General features: G+C 37.3%; 1 protein-coding gene across 20 annotated transcripts in view; it reads left to right on the top strand.

Annotated features, from left to right (window-relative positions):
* PPIP5K2 (diphosphoinositol pentakisphosphate kinase 2) overlaps nt 1-22,964 on the top strand; it is a 50,729-nt gene that overhangs the window by 141 nt on the left and 27,624 nt on the right. For 18 of the 20 annotated variants that reach the window (XR_015799683.1, XM_088157260.1, XM_088157259.1 and 15 more), the window contains exons 2-10: nt 12,635-13,023; nt 14,466-14,661; nt 15,004-15,094; nt 16,050-16,135; nt 17,435-17,589; nt 17,941-18,042; nt 19,761-19,922; nt 21,025-21,146; nt 22,473-22,574. Coding sequence is in view for 19 of the 20 variants with exons in the window: in XM_088157260.1 (XP_088013386.1) it covers nt 12,880-13,023; nt 14,466-14,661; nt 15,004-15,094; nt 16,050-16,135; nt 17,435-17,589; nt 17,941-18,042; nt 19,761-19,922; nt 21,025-21,146; nt 22,473-22,574 (1,160 nt within the window). In the remaining variant the exon portion in view is untranslated. Of the gene's footprint in view, nt 1-68; nt 85-11,643; nt 11,795-12,634; nt 13,024-14,465; nt 14,662-15,003; nt 15,095-16,049; nt 16,136-17,434; nt 17,590-17,940; nt 18,043-19,760; nt 19,923-21,024; nt 21,147-22,472; nt 22,575-22,964 lie in introns of those variants that run through there. The other 2 variants (XM_088157246.1, XM_088157245.1) reach the window with 2 other exon arrangements.

Genomic DNA, 22,964 nt, shown 5'->3' with positions numbered 1-22,964 from the left:
CACTCCTTCCTTTCCTGCCTTTCCCTCCTTTCCTTCGTTTCCCTCTTTTCCCTCCTTCCCATTCCTGGACCGGCCGGGACGCAGGTACACAGCGCGGTGGCTGAGGCGAGGGGGAGTTCCTGTGAGAAGCGGTGTCGCGATGGGCGGGCAGCGCAGGCGGTGAGCCGGACATCGGCCCCGCACCGGAACGTGCGGTGGGCACAGCCCCGCGGACTCGCCCGCTTATTCCTCAGGCACGCCCAAGGCCGCTGCGGCGGGCGTGGCCCATGCTTTGCCTCTGGGTCTTTCTACTCTCGGACAGGGTTTCGCTGAAGCAGCGGCGGTGCCGCACACAGTGTGTCTGGGGTTGCATCGTGGGTGCTGTCAGTGTCAGGTGAAGCATTTTGGTACAGGTGATCACCGGGTGAAAGTTGGTGTATGCCTAAACGGGGATGGGGAAGGAAGTGATAGAGCATCTCTTGTAGCTCTGCGCTGGAACATTCCGTTAACATCCCAAAAACTGATGATAAATTCAGTATAAAATAAGTTGGAGCAAGGGAGATAATCTATCTGTCTGTAATCAAAATCGGAGGCAGGCGGCGGGGAGGGAAGCAGCAGCAGCCCCAGTGTTGAGAATTGATTACATGTCAGGAGCAGAGATGAGAGAGATGGAAAGACCTGCGTAACATTCATCTTTCTTTTCGCTGTGTTTTCCAGAACGTAGGAACTTTACAAAGTATTGGTTAGCTTTGAAAATGCTGGGGCTTTGGTATTTCTATTATTTCCCTGTAGCTGGTCACAAGCAGGAAGAATGGGGGATATCAGTATCATAAGCACAAGGAAATAAGTTGTTTTCTTTCTCATAAAAACCGTTTCTACTACTGGTGTAGTTCAGAGCTGTTTGTAACAATATTTCTGCATTGTTGTATCGGTCTTTTTAGGCGCTGTTTCCCTCTATCTGTTTAGCCTATATCTTTCCGTCTTTTCTGCATCCCTTCTGTATCATCTTCATACTCAAAGTAACAAGTCAAGCTTCTTGATTTTTTTCCCTGGAGTATCAAAATTCTTATGGAATCCGTCTTTATCTCGGTGAACAAGGTTTGATTCAATCAGTAACAAAACTATTTTTGCTATGTAAAACTTTTTTGTGATATATGGTGATGTAATATGCCTCTTATGGTTCAATATGTGAGAAATTCGAATTTTTATACTGATTGGCTTGGTTGTCTGATTCTTTCTATGGAAGAAACTTTCACCCTTCTGGCAGATGTGGTTAGAACAAATCTGGATGCACCAAATGAACTTGGGTACAGGGTTTTTTTGCAAAACCTCTTATCTCTACAAAGTTGAATTAAAGATTTTTTTGAGAATGTGGAAATGCTGTTTTGACATCTGTGAGTGGGATCTCTAAAATTTTGGAAGCCAGCCTTCCTGAAACATTCAAACTTGTCTCAAATATAAATGACTTTATGTGATGTGTTTGACAGAGTTTGATTTAGAAAGAAGCTTGGAGGTTAATGAATGTGAAGGTTATCTATTCTGTGGCTGTGCAGGAGACACTTAAAACATATGCCAGGTGTCAGTTTGTGTAGTTTGCCAGTTTAAAATAACACTGCCTTTCTCTCTGGTAGGTAAGAGAATGATATTTACCAGATGGGTTTTTCTAGGCTTCTAAGGCTGTTTTAACACTTCTATTAAAGGATAATAATGGTTTATTTTGTGGTGTCAACTGGAGAGTTGAAATATACCTGTGACACTGCAATATTTGCAGATAAAACTCAGTTTTATATGTGCTGAAAAGTCAGTGTTCTGCTGGTGAAGTGTTAGGGAAAAATAAGTTTTGGCCAGGAAAAGACCCATTGAAGAGTGACTTCGCTTTAGGTTTGATAATTCAGAATTGCTGAAAATACTTTGCCTTACTAAAATATAATTACTGGGAGAGAAGACAGATATGGGGAAATCAGCCAAGTAACTACTGTTTGAAAACTGGAACAGTTGTGCTTTAAGACAAGAAATCTTACTCTTCAACAACCTAGAAGGCAAGTATTTCCTTACTGCAAAGCTGGCCTCTTAACAGATTCCTCCTGGCTTACATGGCATGGCACAACTCTTCTCAGTTTTCTGTCGCCTAAGATACACAGAGGATCAGATTGAATGTTACTTTTGGTATAAACATTACTTTGGTACAAACATCCATCATTTTTGGAAAATAATAAGGGTCCCCAGAAAAGGATTTAGGCAACTGAAGCTTGTTAACTATACAGAATTTCGAGAAATGTTGGGTACTCATGAGCAGAGTTGTTTCCATTAGAAAATGCCAGTCGGGCAGGTATTTCTAGATTTCTGGTCCTTGAGAGTGGGTGCTTGGAAGTATCTCATTGGTAAGATTTGGCAGACTAAGGACCTGTCTTCTGCTTGGAATGCCGATCAGCAAGCCCTCTACTGTAAAAAGCAATCCAGAGGCCACCTTAAAAAAAAAAAAAAAAAAAAAAGCCAAAAACCAACAGTAAAATAAACAAAAAAATCTGACAAAAACCCACTTACTGGTGGATGGAGAAAGTGAAGTTGGATTATGATAGCCTAGTGGTTAGAACAGTTGAATAGAATGGGACAAATACTATTCTCTCCTGTATCAGAGGTTTCAATCAGTTTTCTGTTAATCAGAAGTGTGTCCTAACCACCAAGCTGAAAAGTGTATGGGTAAAAGCATCTGCATCCATACATTACTGCTGAAGATGGAGTTTGAGTAACAGTGCAGTTATTTTTTTTACCCAGCATACACACTCATTGGCCAGCAGGTGCTTACTAAGCAGAATTGTGGTGGAAATTATGCCTTGGGTTTTAGCTTTTATATTTTTCAGATTATCTGCTGCTTGGTGTGTAACTCTGAAACTTCATATTAGGCGTTAGTAAGTTCTCTTCACAGGGTAGTTAAACAAAACAATCCCTTCATAGCTAGAGAATCAAGGACAGCCATTACCCAAAAAGCATAAGCAATAATGAAGGGAAGAGGCAAGCCAGGGGGTTGAGACTTGATGACCTGGAGCTGTGGTTGGACAATTTACCCCAGTATGTAGATGAACCAAAACTTATAAAAGTGTAAAAACTCGTGACCGGGAACCATCTTGGATTCAAGCTTGGTGCAGCCCCGGCCAGGTTCATGTACTGCCCAAGGTGTGACCTTTTAAGGCCTTTCAATAAATACCTATTTTATTCCTTTTAACTCTCTCTAGTCTCTTCCAGATCAGCTTTTCTAGACATTATTCCAACATGGGGCTCCCTATGGGCTGCAGGTGGATCACTGCTACACTGTGGACCTCTGTGGGCCTAAAGGGGCACAGCCTGCTTTACAGTGGGCTCTCAGGCAATCTATTAAGTGCCTGGAGCACTTCCTGCATGCCCTTTTTCAATGACTTGAAGTTCTGCAGAGTTGTTTCTCTCCATTGTTCTCCCTCCTCTCAGTGGCTGTGCAGTGTTCTTTACCCTTTCCTAAATACCAATGTACCAAATGTATAACAGAGGCATCACCAGCATGGTCGAGGGGCTCAGCTTTGGGCAGCAGCAGATCCATATTGGAGTTGACTGGAACTGGCTCTGTCTGACATGGGGACAGCTTCTGGTGTCTCTCACAGAAACCACCACTGCTGCCCACTCACAGCCAGAACCTTACCAGGGAAATCCAATGCAGGCACTTAACCTGGCAAGGAAGACTCCTTTTATTCTTAAAAAGGTTTTCTCAGATTTCAGTACAGTGAAACTGGAAGATGGATAGTCTCTTTTGGAATGGGAGCTGCTGTAATTCTTCTGGTGGATTAATGCATAAACTGCTACATAGTAATGCTTCTGGAACATTGTAAAAAATACCTGCACTGTTCCCACAGACAGAAAGAACCTAACATGTTCACAGTTGTTATTTGCATAGATTATGTCTTTTCATGTGAGAGTCTGAGAACAGTGCTTGGCTTGTAGGTATCAGTGTCTGGCTAAAAGCAGCAAATAAAGGCTACTTTTCATATTTTGTGGGAGATTCTTGTCATGACTAGGGAATATGTTAGTATATTGTGAAATCTAGAGCTCAGTGTTTGATGCAAGATTGGAGCAGGTGACAGTTCTTGTAAAGCTGTGTGATGTAGTTTTATAATAATATTTTTTCTTTGTTACCCTTTTTTAAACTATTTCTTGTATGTTAGTTTGCACATAAATGGAGTTTCTTGCTTAATGTTACTGAGCAGAGCTGAGTTACTGAAGATGATGATAAACTTCGTAAGGCTGTTGAAGTTTGCATTTGATGAAGAGAGCCGAAGGTTTTGCTCAGCTTCATATACTGTACTTGGACCTTATAAATTCCAGTACTCATCTGAAACCCTTATATCCCCTTGAATTTTCTGTGTTTATTGTTTAATTTGTTTCTTTGTGGATTTTTCTTTGTTGGGGGTTTGGTTTGTTGGTTTGTTTAGGTTGTTTGGGCTTGAGGTTTTGTTATAGTGTAGAAACCTCAGGCAGTAACTATAACATTCTTTATGTTAAGAGATTAAGAGATATTGGGATAGAGCTGCTCAGTAAACTTTTTTTAGATTTAGTCCATCTCAGTATGCTACTCAGACAGCTACTGCTCTGCATTTCACAGAATGCATGGTGGAACAGAAGAACATCTATATGTAAATGTTAATTTTTAAGTGATTGATTGCATGTTACAGGAGAAATTTTGTTTAAATTCTGTGTCCAGTTTTAAGTTGAAGAGAATACGTATCTCTTGCTGTTTAAGGTGCAGCAATAAACAAGTCATGTATTGTTTACTGACAGCATTGTCTTCAGCAGCTTGTGTTTGGCATCCTTTCCCTCTCTTTCTGCATTTTGACCATCCTGTCTCTTCTTTCTTGCTTGTTGTTTCTCAGACCTGAAAAAATGCTATAGTTGAGTATGGGTTCTCGTTAGTAGTTCTAAAGTGTCACATTTAAGTTTGAAGTATTATCAACTTTTTTTGAATCATCTGTAGAAAGGTGTTACACATGCATGGAGAGCTCTTGAGATTGCAGCGCTTGGTGCTCTCAGCTATCAGATTCCACTGATCCTGTCTTCCTGTCTTCTGCTTCCAGCTTGTTTTCTCCTCATGCTTTCTTTCTTTTATCACCAGCAACCCAACAAACTGTCTGTCTTTGGTTTCTTACACCATAAATCATATTGCAGAACTGCTTTAAAACAGGTAAAATGCCTCAGCAGGAGTCAGGCAGACATTTTTGCCGTTAAATGTTCTGTTAATTCAAATATTAGCTATAGTGGTTTTAGCAGGAAGATACTAAAAACCTTTTGTCAACTTGAGACCGTCTGAATAATTGCTATTAACATTTTTGTGTTTTAATAATGTAATTTAAATTGGTAGAAGCTGATAAGGGATACAGTTGGAATATGCCTACAGCAGTATAAAGTAAAACTTTAAAAGAAGCAATATTCAGGTAGAGCACAGGGCAGAGGTCTGTTTTGTTACTATTATGTATATATATACATATGCAGCATAATGTAACAGATAAGCACTGCTTATAATTCTTTGTTATTTGTTTGATAAATTCCACAATGTAAATGTCACTATTTTGATCTAATGGCAATTTTAAAAATTGTTTTCCTGAGTAGTGGATAATTTTAAAATATTGTGTACTATTTAATGTATGATGTGTTGTCTTTTTTTTCTTGAGATGACAGATAAGAAACACTCTTTCTATAGTTTTGTTCTATTAGTTTCCCTTAGTGTGCAGTATAGAAAATGTATATTTGTTCTTCTGATGGCTGCAGAGACAAAGAAGAAAGTCTGGTGAAATGCTTCTGTTTTTACAGGAGTTGTATATGTTCTTATTAGTATTCAAAATGTGTTAAAACTTTGAGCCCTTTTTTCATGACCCCTGCTGCTGTGTTGAGCTGATTTGTTGCTGACAGTTACTGGAACAGTAATCTTTATGATGGTCTAAGTAAATATGAGAAACACAGGGGCTGGATTCCTGAGCTGCTGAAACATGTGGAATGGGGACAGGAAAACTGCGGATGTATCTGTTAACACAGTGACGACTAGGTTTTGGCTTATTCTTTCAGAATATGCTTTGGAATTCCTTTAGAGTATTCTTGTGGAAATTGAGACATGTTCTGTTCAAAGAAAAATGTGTAGATTACCACTGGAGTAAACACAGAACTTGGAATGCAGGACACAGGCTATCAAAGTCTCTGATTTTGTATATTTAGAATGTTGTTTTATCCTTTTGGGGGGCGTTTTTTGTGCTTCTAGCCAAGACATCATGTTGCCACACATGACAGGCCACACATTTGGTTGAAAGTCTTTTTAAGAACACCAGTACATTTCTCAAAATACGTGAAGATTTTTAAATCTGTAAGCTGTGAAAGAGAAGCCTTGTGTAACAGGTGAGGTTTAAACAGAACACAGTCTAGTTAATTTTACCTGGATAGGTCATAGCACAGTGGAGGATGGTTGTCTGGATGTTATTCATGCTCTCTTTAGAAATAGGTCAGTGCATGTTTCAACACAAAGCTTTGGGTTTTGTCTTGCTTACAGTGCAGTCATTCATGGCTGAGATGAGTACATAATTGTCTAACCCTCGCTGTCTAATGAGGCTCATGCACCAAGTGCAAGATCTAACATAAAGTATCTCTGCCCCTTGTATTGCTGCTGCTGCTCACTTCTTAATACAGAAAAATGGCTCTGGAAAGACTTGCATGCTCAAGAGTGTCCTGGTTTGAAAAGACAGGTGTGTGCTAGGGAAGAGCAGGGCCTTTCCTCAAAATGGAGCTAATAAATTCCTCCCTCTGAATTAGTCTAATTTTGAAATTAAGGGGCTGTCAGGCAAAGATACGGGGTTAGGAATAACTGTTCTTTACTAGTGTATCTAACAAGACAAACATTACAACAACTATGAAATTAACAACAAACAGAGCAGTACCCAGTTCCAGTCCTTCTCGGCCTCAGGCACCCTTCCCCTGTGGTGCAGTTAGCATCACAGCTGGCAGTGAGTGCTGGCAGATTTCCAGTGGACAGGGGCAGATGCGATGAGCCCCCGCAGCTGCAGGGGTACTGGGGATGATAGCGGCTGTGCCCCAGATGGGAAGTGATAGAGGAGAGGCGAGACGCTCGGAAAACAGCAAGCTGAATCAGGAGGACGTCCAAGCAGAGGTGCTGGGTCCAGCAACAGAAGAGGCAGCTCCCGGCATTGGGATGGTGGGGGGTGTAGCAACGACCTTTCTCCTCCGAAGCCAAAAGTGAGCTAGCCAGCAACTTCCTCCCACCCTCCTTTACCTTCTTCTAATCTTCTAACCTCTCCCTTCCCCCTACCCTCCGAGAGAAATTTCCAAAAAAGCAGGGAGGCTCTCCCTTCCGACATCTCCAGGACCTAGCCATCCACGTCTGGATGAGCTAGCCATCAGTGGTCCTTAGCATGTCAATGGGCAAAATTCCACAGGCAGAGAGGAAAAGAAAAGCCAACCCCCAGCAAAGGAGCAGCAAGATGCAATTCTGCATAGGGCACCATATTCTGAAGGCTTCTTCAATCAGCATAAATAGTATTTCTGAAGCAGGAAGACAAGTCCCTCTTCTTGCTCTGCCATTTATTATTTCTTCTTGGCATGCAGCTAGAGTTTTTTTGTGTTTACTCATATGTGGTCTTACTGCATTTTTGATGTCAGATAACTGTAGATGGTGTTTGGGAGACTTGTGTAAGATGTTCACTGTAGTTGCAGTCACTATTTCTCTTTGCTTGTCCTTTTTCTTGGTTTATTTTTTATTTCACATACCACAAAAAAGAAGGGAATGTCTCAATTTTTATTGTAGTATTTGGGGGAAAGAATTTGAAAGTATTAATTCTAAAAAATAATTAATATAATATATGATAAAATGTATAGTACAATATATTATATATAATGTATAATATATAATATGTAATGTATAATATATTATATATATCGTATACTATATCATATAATATTATATAATATATAATATTATATGATAAAATAGTCTGTGATATTATATGATATTATATAGAATTTATTAAATATATCCTGACACAAATTCATGGTAATGCCAGTAGTTTAAAGTATCTCCTGTCAGGGAGATAAACTGGCAACCATCAGAATGCCAGTTTATATACAAAAAAATACTAGTTCATGCAGTAAATTATAAGCCTGAAAAACGTCATTATCCTTTTCTGATCTGTAGCCTTCAGTTTTACTTTTACAATCAGTATGAAAACTCTGGGGCCTAGTGACAGTAGCATGGAGTAGCAATCTAGTTATTCATTTGCCTTCAAACGGGTGAAAAATGTTAATCTTGGAGAAAATAATCTGTTAATTCCAAGGGAACTATGTGGCTGTTCTGTTTTCTGCATGTGAAGCCCTATTGCAATGTACTTGGCACTCATAACACCAATCTCCAGAAAGGTAGCGGAATAATGAGTGTTAAGATAGGTCTGCTGAGGAAGTAAGTGTGTTAGGTTATATCTTTGTGTCATTTCTAGACAGATGTATTGCTCTTTCCCTTCAGTCTATTTGTGTGGGTTTTACTTGCTTTGAGAAGTAACCTTTTTTGGCTAGAGAGACTTGGTTAGTGCCAGGTATCCCCATGAAATAACCAGTCAGCAATTGTACACTAACTTCCTAACTTCTGATGCTCTCACAAAGTGTACTACAGGAATAGGTAGGGGAAAGAAGGCCTAAAAATTATTTTAAGACCTCCAACTTATTTTCTTCAAGTCATTGTTCTTCCTTCTTTATGAGAAAATCCTAAGTTTTAGAAAGCTGTTAAGAAACAGATTTTGGGCAGTGGGATGGAAGGTAATACAAGAGGAACTTCATTTTTTAGCTTTATTAGAGGTTGAGGGGGTGTCTTTTCTGGTTTTAATACCTTTATAAAATTCTGTTGTAGTTGCTAGTACATGTTGGCCATAACCTCTGCCTTTCTGAAGCTTGCTAGAAATAGGATTTGGAAAGCCGTCTTTCTTTACCATGTCATAAATAGGATTAATTTACCTGAACACCCAATTTCTAACTCTTGTGACAGTCAGATGAATTAGGTATTTGAAATCTTGTTCTTATTGCCTGAAAGGCAAACAGATATATTTTCACATTCTAAAGGAAAGTAATTTTTTGTTAGCAGAATTGAAGGACAACAGATACATAGAAAATTAGTTTAAGAAATTAATCTTTTTAATCGTCTTCTGTGAGCCCAGGATCCTTATGCTTAGAGCTCAGTTTCAACTTCTTGATCTGAAGTTTCTGTATTGTCTTGGTGTGATTTTATCATGATACTTTATTTCCTAATCATCAGCTTTATGCCCAGAAATGTCTGCAGTGTCTTTAAGACGATCCAGGGGGCGGGGGCAGAGCCTGGGAACACTAGGCGCCGGCTCTGTTCAATCTCTCTTTCCCGGTGCTTCGGATATTGCATTCTTCTTTTTGTTGGATTGGGTTTTTTGCTAGCTAGAAGCAAGAAGGTTTGGTTTTCCCTTCCCCTAGCCCGGAGGCTCTATCGGGAATCCTCTCAGCGACTTACTGGGTTTTTTTGTTCCCTTGAACTGTTTTCGGCTTGGCTTGTTTTTCTTTTCGGCCTGTGCGGGGAGCCGGCAGGACCGCCCTGAACCCGAGACCTCAGAGGAGCTGAACCACCATGAAAAAGGACATTAAAATTGTTATAAATTTACTCAGCACAATCGGGTAGATCAATCAATAAGGCAATTTATTAATTCGTTGATAAGAAACGGGCAAGCAGCGCTGGGGAGTCTTCGATCCACCAACACGTCCGTCCTACCCCTGGTCACTGCCCCTTTTATAGGAAGCTTCTAGTGGGGTCGTGTCGTGCTTACTGTGCTGGGGTACAAGCCCGAGCAAGCCTGGACACGTTGGCTGCTATTCAGGTAGCAGTAGCTACAGGTCTGGACAAGGCTAGAACATGTTGTCAGGTTACACTCTTAGCAGGCAGGTAACAGCAGTAACAAGTCTGTTCATGTCCACACAAGCGCATGCTTCCTAGTACATAAAAAGTGGATACAACTCATAATTATAGTGACAAAATAAAAAAATATATAAAAACAAAAAGGCCAACAATTTACAGCAAAGTGATTTAAACAAATACAATGAAATAATTAGATTTTCCTGAGTCTCATTTCCATGCTTTACTTTGGATTCAGTATTCTTGTTTATAATGATCCCATGGTGTGTTTTCATAATGACACGAATCACTGTGTAACATCTCTCAAAATCCACCAACTTCGGCTGCTGCGAGGAGGAGACCCATGCCAGAAATTCAGTTTTCTCATGTGCTCTTCTCCAGGCTGCTATGCGGTCTCCTCCCCCGTCCCAGAGATAAAAGTGTGATAAATGTGATTCGTGCTAATTAAATTGTAACTATATTAACAAAACTGTATTTAGATCAATAGAAGACAATTGTTATGGAGTGAGGGGGGAGATGGGTGAGACAGGAAAAAGGACGGCTTCCAGATGTTGGGAGTCGAAGAAGGAGGTTGGAAGAGAATAGTAAAAAACCGTAGGTCTGACAAGCAGCATCTAGAAATACAAAGTTTCAACCTTGAAATGGGCCAAAATGGGATGATTCCAGGTATGGGACTCAATTAAAGTCTTGTTATGGAAAACATCTGCTCAGTCTCATACTGCGCCTGAGCTACCTGCAGGTCACACCTCGGTCACTGACGAAGATGATGAGCCTTCATCGGAAATAAGACCCTCAAAAGGATGAGAGACCCCCTAACCCATTAGTAGAGCATGTGCCGTACACATAGTGATGCACATTTTAGGAATAGAAACTAGGAGTTTTCTGGAAACTTCTGTAGCATATAGTATATAAGTGGGATTGTTAGCCTGGATGTTTTGGTACGTGAGGAATGGCGAGCCACTCCCCGTATCCCCGGTCGGAGGGGGGCCCCTCCCCGGTCGGTTTTGCTTATGCTTTATACGAACCTCAATTATACTAAATTACTTACTGCCAAAATGTTGTATATTCTTCAATATATGCACTTTGATTGTATTCATCTCCAATACTTTAATTGTCATCTCCAATACTTTGATTGTATTCATTTTGTTACTATTAAAAACTTACTATTAAATTTAATCTTGTTGCTTCATAAATTGGAAAAATAGAACATCATTCATAACAAAAACGACCAGCTGCCATTTTATTTTCCAAGCCACGCAATCAGCCTGTGTATTTTTTTTTTGCCTGGGCATTTTTCTGAGGTTTGTTTGTTCTGCTTTTGGTGGATGTCTGGATATGTGGAGGGTAGGCTTCTGGGAATTGATATCTAGCATTTCTTAAATAATTTTCTGTGCCTTAAGTGCACCCCTACTTGTTTATTTGTTTGGTTTTGGTTTTTGCTGTTAATAAGCAGGGGATTATTTTTTTTCCCCACTTTCACCTGCTGGTATCAGTTTCTCTCATTGCCAGAAGAAAAGGGAGCTATTGAAGGGCTTTTTCTCTTTAGAAGAAATGCTCATTCTAGGGCTTTTTCTCCTGAAATTTGTCTCCAAAACCAGGACAGAATTGTTGATCCACACCTAGCCTCTGAATTAGGACAGATTCTTTCTGGGCAACTTCTGCTTTGCTTACTGTCCTCCTTTACAGGAAGCTGAATGGTTGACTGCCACTGGGAATTTGCTATTGCTTCACTTAATTGATAGGACAGCCAAAGTCATTTTGACCAATATTTGAAAACAAATTCAGTTCTGCTGAGACATCACTGTTGAATGGCACTTGCATAATGACCTACAAATAAACAACATAACCCTTTGGATCAGATGAGCTTCTAACCAAGTAACTGCTTTTTAATTTTCTAAGTAGTAGTGATGCATTATAATTAATACTATGAAGCCATATACATCTCACAGCATCAGTTACCTTCCTAAAAGAACAGATGCCTGATCTGTAGGTCTCTTTCTGTGTACAAGTTATTTTGCCTGTATTTTATTTTCAGATGACAGGTTGAAAGGGTGCAATATGTGTTCACTTCAGTGCTACATTAGTGATTAGAAGTCCTTTTCTCAGAAGCCAGTGCTCATGTCCATCTGTAATTTTTAATTTTTCAGAGTAGAAATAAGGCAACACTTTTTGCAAGCTGTTGCAATCTTTCCTATGAAAACAGAATGCATACTGTTTTCAAGTTTTAAGACTAGGGTTTTTTTAATAGTCCTAATGATGGCTTTATGTTTTTCATTAGCACTACTGTTTGACATTGCCATTTGATCACAGAACTTCTGTGGAAAAAAATGGCTTATGACATGGATAGTGAGTTAAAAATTGTAAATACTGGAGAATATTTTTATTGTATTTTTCATGTACAATATATACTCTCCACTTAAGCCTTCTTAAGTTAGGAAAAAATGCATTTGCTAGCTTTTACTTCTGTAAGTTATACTGTCTATTTCTAAAATTTATGCATCAGTAGCTTGATAATGATTTTGCAACTATTCCCCATGCATGCTGTAATCATACGTGTGAAAGTGTAGAATATATGTGGTGCACAGTGTTTTATTTCTTATGCTTTGCTCAGAGGTGCGTAATTGTCCAAACACTTTCTCTAAATTGGACGACTTTATTTTATCACCCCTTATCAAGTATTTATTTTTCTTTTTTTTTTTTGTCTATTTCTTATAGGTTAAAAAGTCATACCATCTCAGGGAAGCAGCAGCACATTGTGCGCAGCAACTTTAATAAGTAATGAGCACATGATAACGAGTTAAACAGTGCCTGGTAACAACGCAATCACAGTGGCAACCCTGCCCAAGCAACATCAAAGAGCAAGGGACTTTGGTGTTCTCGAGTCAGTAGGAAACATGCCCAGGATGTCACCTGCCAGAGTGCCTGCAATTTTTACATAGATTTCTATAGGTCTTGTAACCATGTCTGTTAATGCAACAGAGAATGATCCTCCCAGATTCTTTGTGGGTGGAGAAGATGGAGAAGGAATGTTGGATTCAGCCAGATCTACAGATTATGAGCACTTCTATGACCATGGGGAAGAAGAGGAGGAAGAGTATGACTCTGTATGTATTGTAGGGACACTCGTTTACTATTCTTTGTTATCAAGCATTATTTTTGATTTCCAGTTTTTTTTCAAAAACGGTTTCTAAAAAATATTTTTTCAAAATATTTTTCAGTATTTAATTGTTTTTCAAAAATTACATTTGCCCACATAAGTCTAGCACTGAAATGGTGTTCTAAACTGAGAAATTGTTCGTATTCAGATTATGATCTGTCAGTAATGCTTGGAAAAGGAGGATACTGGAAAATCAAGTATTCTTGGAACTGTGAAGTAGATGTGCTTGGTTTTAGAAAGTTTCAGGGCAACTGAGGTTGATGTGCATGATTTGCAGACTTGATTCGGATTCTGAGAAAGAATTTGATGATGGCATAAGCCTCTGTTTTATTTATTTGCATAGTTGGAAGCGAAAACAATTACTGGGAGTTTTTCTTTTGTGTGCTGTCAACTGCATCAGAGTTAACTTTTTATTTTTTTTTTAATTCTTTCTTGTCTTGAGATATTGAAAATGCATGCTAAGATAATCTTGAATTATACCGTAGTTTATTATCCGTATAAAGTGTTCTGAATTGTATTTGAGCACTGTGCTCACTTGCTTAAGACAAACTCTTGATTTTATTATGCATGAGTCATCATGTCATTTTTTTAAATTCTTCGTTGTTTGTTCTTCTTGCAGCGTCACACTTTATGGAATATATTACATTTTCACTAATTGTAAATAAGTCTAAAAAGTTTAAATGCAAGACAACATTGCTGAAGCATTTTCCATGATCAAAAGTAACTTGGAAATGCCGAGTAGCAGTGCAAAGTTAGCAGCTCAGGTAGCTCAATTCAATGAGTCTGTTTTTGAAGGGAAGGTAGCTGGCTAGGTTTCCAAAAGGCAGTAAATTAAAGGATTGCTCAGTAGGTTTTTTGTTTGTTTCCTTTATAGAGCAGAGTAGGTTGGCTGCTGCCTTTAGAAGTACCACTGACAGAGAAGAATTATTGAAAGTTTAATGTGAAAGTAAATATAGAGTATGCAAAAAAAAGTGAAACAGTCTACACATTTAATAGGTCAGAAATCTAGAAAAGTAGTTTCTTGTTTTCTAATTTTCCTTTTCACAATTCACTTGTAATATTAGGTGATGAGAGGCCTTGTAACTGTTAATTAGACATGAAAAAATTACATAATTGAAAAATCAATTACTAGTTAATGTCACAATAAGCCATAAGTAGGTGAACTGTATGCCACAGTTTCACTCGAGGCATTTTTTGTGAGGATGCATTGTTTCTTGCTGTTACACTGCATTTTGTTATCTGCTAGCAATTTACCTGATTAAAAACTAAATTAAAGGTAGCACACAAATTTTAAGAGAAAATGCCTGCTTTAGTATTGTGCTACTAAAACCGTGTTGTGTTTTGAGAACACATAATAATTACTTTTCTCTTCCGTCGCCTCCTTTCCAGCCACCAGAAAGACAAATTGCAGTTGGGATTTGTTCAATGGCTAAGAAATCAAAATCCAAACCAATGAAAGAAATTCTTGAACGCCTCTCCATGTTTAAGTATATAACTGTGGTGATATTTGAAGAGGATATTATTTTGAATGAGCCAGTAGAAAATTGGCCTTTATGTGACTGTCTCATTTCTTTTCACTCTAAAGGTAAATCTTGTAATAATACCATAAATACTTGTGATGTCTAAATTATTTAAGTTCTTTGAAAGTCGTTTTAGTTTTTTTGTCTTGCTGTTTTATTGGATTTTCCGAGGAAGTGACTCTTTTGTCTTCTTTAATATAATTAACTGATTTTTAAAGTGCAGGTATTTTAAATGATACTGTTTACATTACTTGAGAAAGTCTTGTCTGACACAATATAAGAATAGCTATCCGAGTGGTAAATATGTTTGAAGCCAGTGGAAATAGTGATCTTAGGCAAAGGTTCCAAACCATTTACTGGTAATGTGTTTCATAATTTTAATTTGTTTTTCTTAATAAATATTTTAGGTTTTCCACTGGACAAAGCAGTAGCCTATGCAAAGCTCAGGAATCCGTTCATAATCAATGACTTGAATATGCAGTATCACATACAAGACAGGTAAATAACACTAATCACCTTTGAAAGCAAGCCATTTTTGTCAGAGACTATAAAAATTGGTTGTTATTGCATAAGCAACAGTTCCAGTGAATTGTCCCTGCCCATGATGGAGAGTTTGGAACTAGATGATTTTTAACATCTTTTCTAATTCAAACCATCCTGTGATTCCATGATTGTACAGTAGTTTAAATAAAATGACAGTGAACGTTACACTTTATTTATGCTAGTTTTCTGGGATGTGTCTTAAGGTGTGCTTTTTTATTTTGCTGTTTTTACATTGAAGTGTATGAAGATTTAGCAAGTTAGAAATTTGGTGATACGTTTTTCTAAAGCTTAGCAAATAGAAATGTTTAAACTCTTAAACTACATATAGGATAGGTATGTATAGCAGTACAAGCTCAGATAATTGTAGAATTCATATGATTTGCAGGTTTTTTTCTGTAAAGATGATACTTAACAGAAGTTGTTGGTACTCATAGGTCATGTGGTTATTGAAAGTGAATTTTCTTTTGGAGCTGAGATCATGCATAGCAAACATTAATAAAACAATGGTGAGGAATATATATAAACATTGTATCCTTCTGAAAAGTGAGCAGACCTGCTATTTCGGATGCCTTCAGTTACAGTTCTGTATAAACTTAAAATGAACAGTTGAAAATCTCATTTAACAAGACAATTGTTTTGTGCAAATGTCTAATGCACTGCCAGAGAGGAAAGTACTGGCATTGGAAAGTGCATTTTTATTGATGTTGAAGTGATCACTGCAAAAGTACAGCTGTGTCAGTGACCTTTATAGCATTATATTACTAAATAGAGTATATATATGTAACCTTACCCTGTGTGATTCGAAAAAAAAAGTGTGTTTGTTTTTCTCCACCTTTACTCATGGATTGTAAAATACAAATATTAGCAGGATTTCCTGTCTCATTGTGCAATATTTGTTCTTTTCTTCTAGAAGAGAAGTCTATAGTATTCTTAAAGCTGAAGGCATTTTACTTCCTCGCTATGCAGTTCTGAACCGTGATCCAAACAATCCCCAAGGTAAAAAGAACAGAGGAAAAAATATCATCCATTAGCATCTCTTTGTTTCCACTGGAGAACAGTATGAACATAGTGGAAAGCTAAATTTCACTGCCTAGATAATTCATTCTTGCGGTTTGATTTCTTTGCCAGCATTTGAAGTGTTGTTGTGGATTGACCCCTACTGGCTGTGGGGGCAGTATGTGGAAAAAAAAAGAGGTTGAGGCTGTGTAAGCACTGTTCAGCATTACCAAAAATATCAAGACTTTTTTTCACAAGCTCAAAACATAGCACCCTACCAGCTGCTGTGAAGAAAATTAACTCCATCTCAGCAAAAGGCAGTACTAGTTTGCAACTGAGAAGTGTGATTCTGACACCATACATCTTACAGACATCACAAAATAACTAGAATATAAGGGCCTTCTTACTCAAGCTGAGCTTCTAATATGTCACCAAAGATAGCAGCATCCAGCATATTCTATTAACCACAACTATTAGTAATTTTTCTTAGGAAAGTAATGTTGACAGAAACAAGTCAGGCTATTGAATACTCTCCCTTCTGAGTATAAGCAGCCATATATTTGAAATCTGTTATAGATATACATGCAGATACTGTACTGGGAATATAAATGGGAATTAATTTTTTGTGTACCTGCAAACAAACTGAAGTTTTTGTACTAAAACGAAGACTTTAAGCAACAGTAAGAGACTGCAATGACAGGTCAAGGGAATTTCGCATTAAAATGTCTGTGTGATCTAGGGGAAAAAAGGACATATGCTTCAAAATACAAATAAAATAAAAGCTGCTGCTTACAGTTAACCAGTATTGAATAGCAAACTCCTGATTGCTGATACCAGGGGACCTAATCTTATATGCAGAGTGCAACTATCACACGTTATGAGACAGTTCTAAGCACTGTGGAAAGTGCTGTGGCATCTGACACCACACTGTGTGTACTGTTCATCTGCCAGTTCCCTGCTATTTCAGAGAAGGGCACTGAAAAAAAAAGACAAATAGAGCTTCCCTCTTATACACCACCTTATGCAGCTTATGCACCTGCAGGAGACAATTTCCTATCTGACACTGAGGGAATCAACGAAATTCCAGAACATAGTATTTAAATTACGTAATATAGACACAGTACATACAGAAAACATATACTGCATGTGATCATCTGTCGTTGTGCAGTCAGTAACAAATCAGAGAAACAAAGATGTAGCAGAATATTATTATTTCAACCTGCAAACTAATGCAGATCTCTTAATAATTGTATGCCATTAGTATACCATTACAGCTCTATCCTTTGCACTGTTCTTCAGAATGCAACTTGATTGAAGGAGAAGATCATGTAGAAGTGAATGGAGAAATTTTCCAGAAGCCCTTTGTAGAAAAACCAGTTAGTGCTGAGGACCACAATGTTTATATTTATTATCCAACATCTGCTGGAGGTGGAAGCCAGAGGCTCTTTCGAAAGGTGAGGTTATGGTACTGAAGCTATTGAAAAGCTTTAGATGTCTAACAGGATTGCAGAGCAATTCTATCAGGTCCTCCTTGCTTAGGAATAGTGGCAGATCAGAGAAATTTCAGGAGAACGTGTAGATTGAATGAAGCCCTATGTTTGTTGCAGTGGATGGTTAGCTGCTGCAGATTCTTAGCACACACTATGAATGTACTTCTAGAATCTTAAAAAAAATATTTTGGCAATGGTCAAAAGTTTCCTTCATTTGTTAAGTGTTTTCACAGTACAAGTGTGTTACTTTAGATAGTTTTAAAGTTTCTCAAGCAGTACCCTGTGAGTTTTTTAATGGAAAGATACGTCTTTCAGATTGGCAGCAGAAGCAGTGTTTATTCTCCTGAAAGCACTGTGAGGAAAACAGGCTCCTATATTTATGAGGAATTCATGCCTACAGATGGAACTGATGTGAAGGTATGACAACTGCACATTCTTATTTATATTTAGAACAATCAAGTCCTCAAAGAGCTTGTCAGTTTTAAAGTTAATAGTATATCTTGGTCAAGGATTAATTTTAATTGAGTTTTAATACAATTCATAAGTAAAGATTGCAATTCTGATTCTAGCTAAACATAGTACTTGTAATGTAGAGCAGCTGTGCTTGCATTGTTAGAATCAAGTGCTGGAGGCTTGCTACCCAACATATTGTCTTTTTTTTTTTTTTTTTTTTTGTATTAGTGCCAGAACAGCATCTTCTTTCCCATGGTAACAGGTGCTGTATAGATATTTTATCTGAAGGTTAAAGATTACAAAGAATCTAACTAAAGTAGATCTTAGTATGCTAATTAATAAACAAAAGTTACTTGCTAAAATTTTATGGAGTCAAAGAAAATAACCTTTTGTGGATCTTACCTGTAGTAATTTTCCCTCTTTCACTCATTTAAGTTCTTAACAGAGGTAAAGATTAGATACCATAAGAGAATGCTAAAACAGAGTGATAACAAAGTAAGTGTTAAACTAGCCACGTGTCAAGATTACTTCCTTTTCCTTTGTGTTCATTTTGGCTATTTTAAGCTCATTTCAAAACGTGAAACCAATGTTTTACCAATATACATAAGAGATAACCATATTAAGACAAAAAAGTGCAGGTGTAGAGAATGTGAGGTCTAATCCAAAAAGCCGTATTGTTATTTGCAGTCCGCTTCTTGGTATCACTCGGTGGTGCATGTTCTCAGAAAAATGCCCTGGTGTACTCTTCTGAAGGTTATTCTGTGCAACACTTTGCAATAGGTTAATTTGTGTTTACAGATGTTTGTGTAAGAGGTTTATAAACTTCCCGCCAAGTTTCTTCCAACAAGAAGAGGTGCAAATGGCCTGAGGGGTAGAGACTAGTTTTAATGACTAGTCATCAAGCAGCAGTGGACTTTTAACATCCCAAATAAATAACGGATTTTTTGCAAGACTATCAGCTTTATATTAGGCAGTTCCACTAAACTTACCCTTTTGCCTGAATTCACTGAGTTGGCAGTATTGGCATTCATCTGCTTTAGCTGAATGCTTTTAAATATTTTTTGAATATTTTTAATCAATGCTTAGAGTTTGTTTTTTAATTAAAGAAACTCTAGCCTATTTTTGAGAGCTGCTGACAGATCTCTTCTAGCATATGCCCCAAACCCTTCGATGAGCATCAAAACTGCAGTAGAGATAACGCAATTGTTCTCTCAAGCTCCTGCCTTGTCATCTTAAAGCTGGGAAGATCCTTACTTTGTTTTGTCCTGTATAAAACATAAGTATACTTTTTAAATTAAGAGAATCACTTATTCTTGCAACCAGATTTCCATAAGTAAACTGAAATAATTTTCCAGTTAACCTGTTCTCCCCATTCTGCAGATGTTTTGGAGAAGAAAACATTTACATCTCTGTACCATCATAACTGAGAAATTATTTTTTATTAATTGAGTTTTTATAATGACTCTTTTTCTTGTTTCATCCTAGGCTGTCAGTAAATGATGTGTGTTCTCTGAAGGCAGAGAATGCCACTGAGGAAGATACTTTATGTGACCTTTCCAATGATGAAAGCAGCTAGTATCTTTTGATGCTGTTGTCACATTTGAGTTATATACATATATTTTGCAAATTTATGCAACATAATTTAAATTCACTGGATCAAGAGCTATTGTTTTTCAATACAGGTGTACACAGTAGGTCCAGACTATGCTCATGCTGAGGCCCGGAAGTCTCCAGCTCTGGATGGCAAAGTAGAAAGAGACAGTGAAGGAAAAGAAGTGAGATATCCAGTAATCCTGAATGCAAGAGAGAAGTTAATTGCTTGGAAAGTATGCCTTGCCTTTAAGGTAAGCTGATTGTTTTCCTATCTGATCAAACATTCAGTCTTAATTAATTGTTTGTTACATAAAACTTCCATAGAGTTTTAGTGCATGAGCCAGCAGTGGCAATTGCTGCGGAACTCCTAGGAAGGTGAAAAGTTAAACTTCCATTTCTACATCTTTTTTAAATCAAGAAGGATTCTTCCTTTAATGTATTGAAAAGTTCTGGATAAGTTGCTTGTGTTGCCTGAATTTACATGATGCCATTGTGTTTTGCTAGCCCACAGTGTATCTATTTTTTGTTTATTTTCACATGTTTTGATAGTAGTTTCGAAGTTGGCAGAACACAGTTTCAATAAAGTTTTTGTAACTTCTGTTACCTAGTATTTATGTCAGGTACAGATAATTGTTAGTTTGGTACTGACATGATTAAGTACTTATTTGAATAAATTGATAGTAAATTGATAGTTTCCATTTTTGTATAATTTCAAGGTTGTTGTATAGTTATAGGGATTCTTTCGTTCAAAACTGCATTCAGTATCTTACCCTCCTTTCACCTGTTTTCTAAAAAGGCTTTCTGTCTGTCTCTAACCTGTGTGTGACTGTGATGGCATTCTGAAGCCAGTAGGGTATGAGCTCTATCACCAAGTGGATTTTGAGATCTGTTGAAATAGCTTCTAGTATCCCCTGCTAATAATGTCAATAGTATGTTAATGTCAAAACTATCTTGTCAAATTTTGACAAAAATGGTTTTTCAATTTTTTTTGTAATTTCTTGTCTGCCGTCCTTAAAAACTGTATGTAGTGGGAAACCACTGTAAGAAAGGGGAAGTTGCAGGCCCATGGCTGCTGTAAGTCTTGAAGTTCGTGCTCATGTGAGCCTGACCTTCAGTACTAATACTGCTAGGGACATGTGGGAAGTATAATATCAAGTTTGGGATAGAAAGTTAAAAACAGGAAAATGTTTGGATGATGTGGGTTCCACGAGGGTGTCATGGAACTGACATAAGAAACTACACGTAAAGTGTGTCATGTTTTTGTCATGTTTTCAGATTAATACCCTGTTAAAATATAAGGTTTATTTAGAATAAGCAATCCTAAGTCACTTGAACCATTATTCTTTAAACCAGCAAACAGTTTGTGGCTTTGATTTGCTACGTGCTAATGGACAGTCCTATGTTTGTGATGTGAATGGCTTCAGTTTTGTGAAAAACTCCATGAAATACTATGATGATTGTGCTAAGATACTGGGGTAAGAGTTTTCTGATTTATTTCAGATTTGCTTATTAACTCCCTTGCATATTACTGTAGTTTATGTACTGGCAAATTTCTTATTGCTATTATTTACTTATTACTTCGGATTAATATTAATTATTTATTAAAAATAAGATATCACATTAAAAGTAAATAACATAAATAATTTTAAATTATGATTAAAGAGAATCCTAAGTCAATAAATAAGTACTAACTAAATTCCTTATTCCTGAAATCATCCCAAACATCTAAGTGTTTTAAAGTGCTTAAAGCTAACTGCAGAAGTATTTTGAAAGCAAGATTAAGTTCTTAAAGATAGCTGAGATCTTTTCAAGTCCTGGATGGTTATGATTGTGCTGTTTAATCTGTCCAAATTGCTGTGCATTTTCCATGATCTGAAGCTGGTGTATACTTGTACACTTGTGGATTTCACATTTGTAAAACCAAACTGAAATAGAATCAAGGCGTCTTCTATCTTAGCTTCTTGTCTCTGCCACTGGAGGCAGAAAAAGGGATAATGTGGGATCATACAGAATTGAGTATAGAACTCCATGCCAAGTAAATGTCCTCAAAGTAGGCTAAGCCTATTTTGACTAGCTTTACAATAAGATTGCAGTAATGAGATACATACTTTTTGCATGATCTAATTGTCTGGAATCTTATTTTGTGAAGGATTTTGCAAGTTTCTTCAAGGTTGTTAGAAATTATATTTTGGCTTATTCTACTATAGGATAGACTTTTTTCCCCTCTGTTACTGCTTCTTATGTAGATATTAATCTGAAGTTCTTTGTATTTTGACAAAATACTTGTAAAACAGAACATTCGATGTGCCATCCTTCTTGAGGTGGAGACTGCATTGTCATTTTATAGTTAAGATGAGAGACTGTACCTATTTTTCCCGTTTTATCACAGAAACCTTTGAGAAACTACTGGCAAAAGGTAGCAATTAACTCTTTGATAAGAATAGCTTGGTGATTAATAGGCACTTTTAGTTAGGCAGTGAAACCAATTGTCTGCATATACAAATGAACAAGACAAATTCCTATCCAAGGAACTCTTTTAGGAACTGGAGTTGAAAAGCTGAAGTTTATTACAAATACAGAGCCAGTAGTTTAATGTCACTGTAGCTCTAAATTATTAAGTGGTCTTTATTGTGCAATTAAAAGAAAAACATGTATCTATACATTCATGGCTGCTAGTACTCTAAAACTACATTAATAAAAATGCATATGTATAATCTGTTTGGTTTGGAGTTGGTGTGTGTTGTATAAGCTGTGCTTTAAGCTTAATTTATTTCGTTTTTTATTTTAAACTCCTATTTTAGAAATATCATAATGAGAGAACTTGCTCCCCAATTTCAAATACCATGGTCAATTCCTTTGGAAGCTGAAGACATTCCTATTGTGCCAACTACCTCTGGAACAATGTAAGAAAATAGTGGCTTCACCTGAATTGTGCAAACTCCCAATGTAACTTTTGTGTGAATCTTTTTTTCTCTTTACAAGGTGTGCCCACATTGGCCTATGAATGCTTGTTTTGTATGCTGAAAACAAGGAAGGAATCACAATTGCTATACCAGCAGTCAGAGTTTCTCACCCTTAGTCAAGCTGAGTATAGAACAGCAGATTTTCTAGTGTAGCATTGGTTATGCATAGCTTCCACTGCTAATCATTGTTCCAGCACCAACTTAATATACGCTTCTAATAAACATGCTCTCTCATTTAATGATCCTCAAAATTGTTGCTTTAAAAACTACTTAAAATAGATATTCTATTGTTACTTAAGTCTTAAAATCAGTATTTATATTTAAAACCTT

This window comes from Sturnus vulgaris, chromosome Z (genome assembly GCF_052056855.1).
Source record: "Sturnus vulgaris isolate bStuVul1 chromosome Z, bStuVul1.hap1, whole genome shotgun sequence".
NCBI lineage: Eukaryota > Metazoa > Chordata > Aves > Passeriformes > Sturnidae > Sturnus > Sturnus vulgaris.
This window is presented reverse-complemented; position numbering and strand designations above follow the sequence as displayed.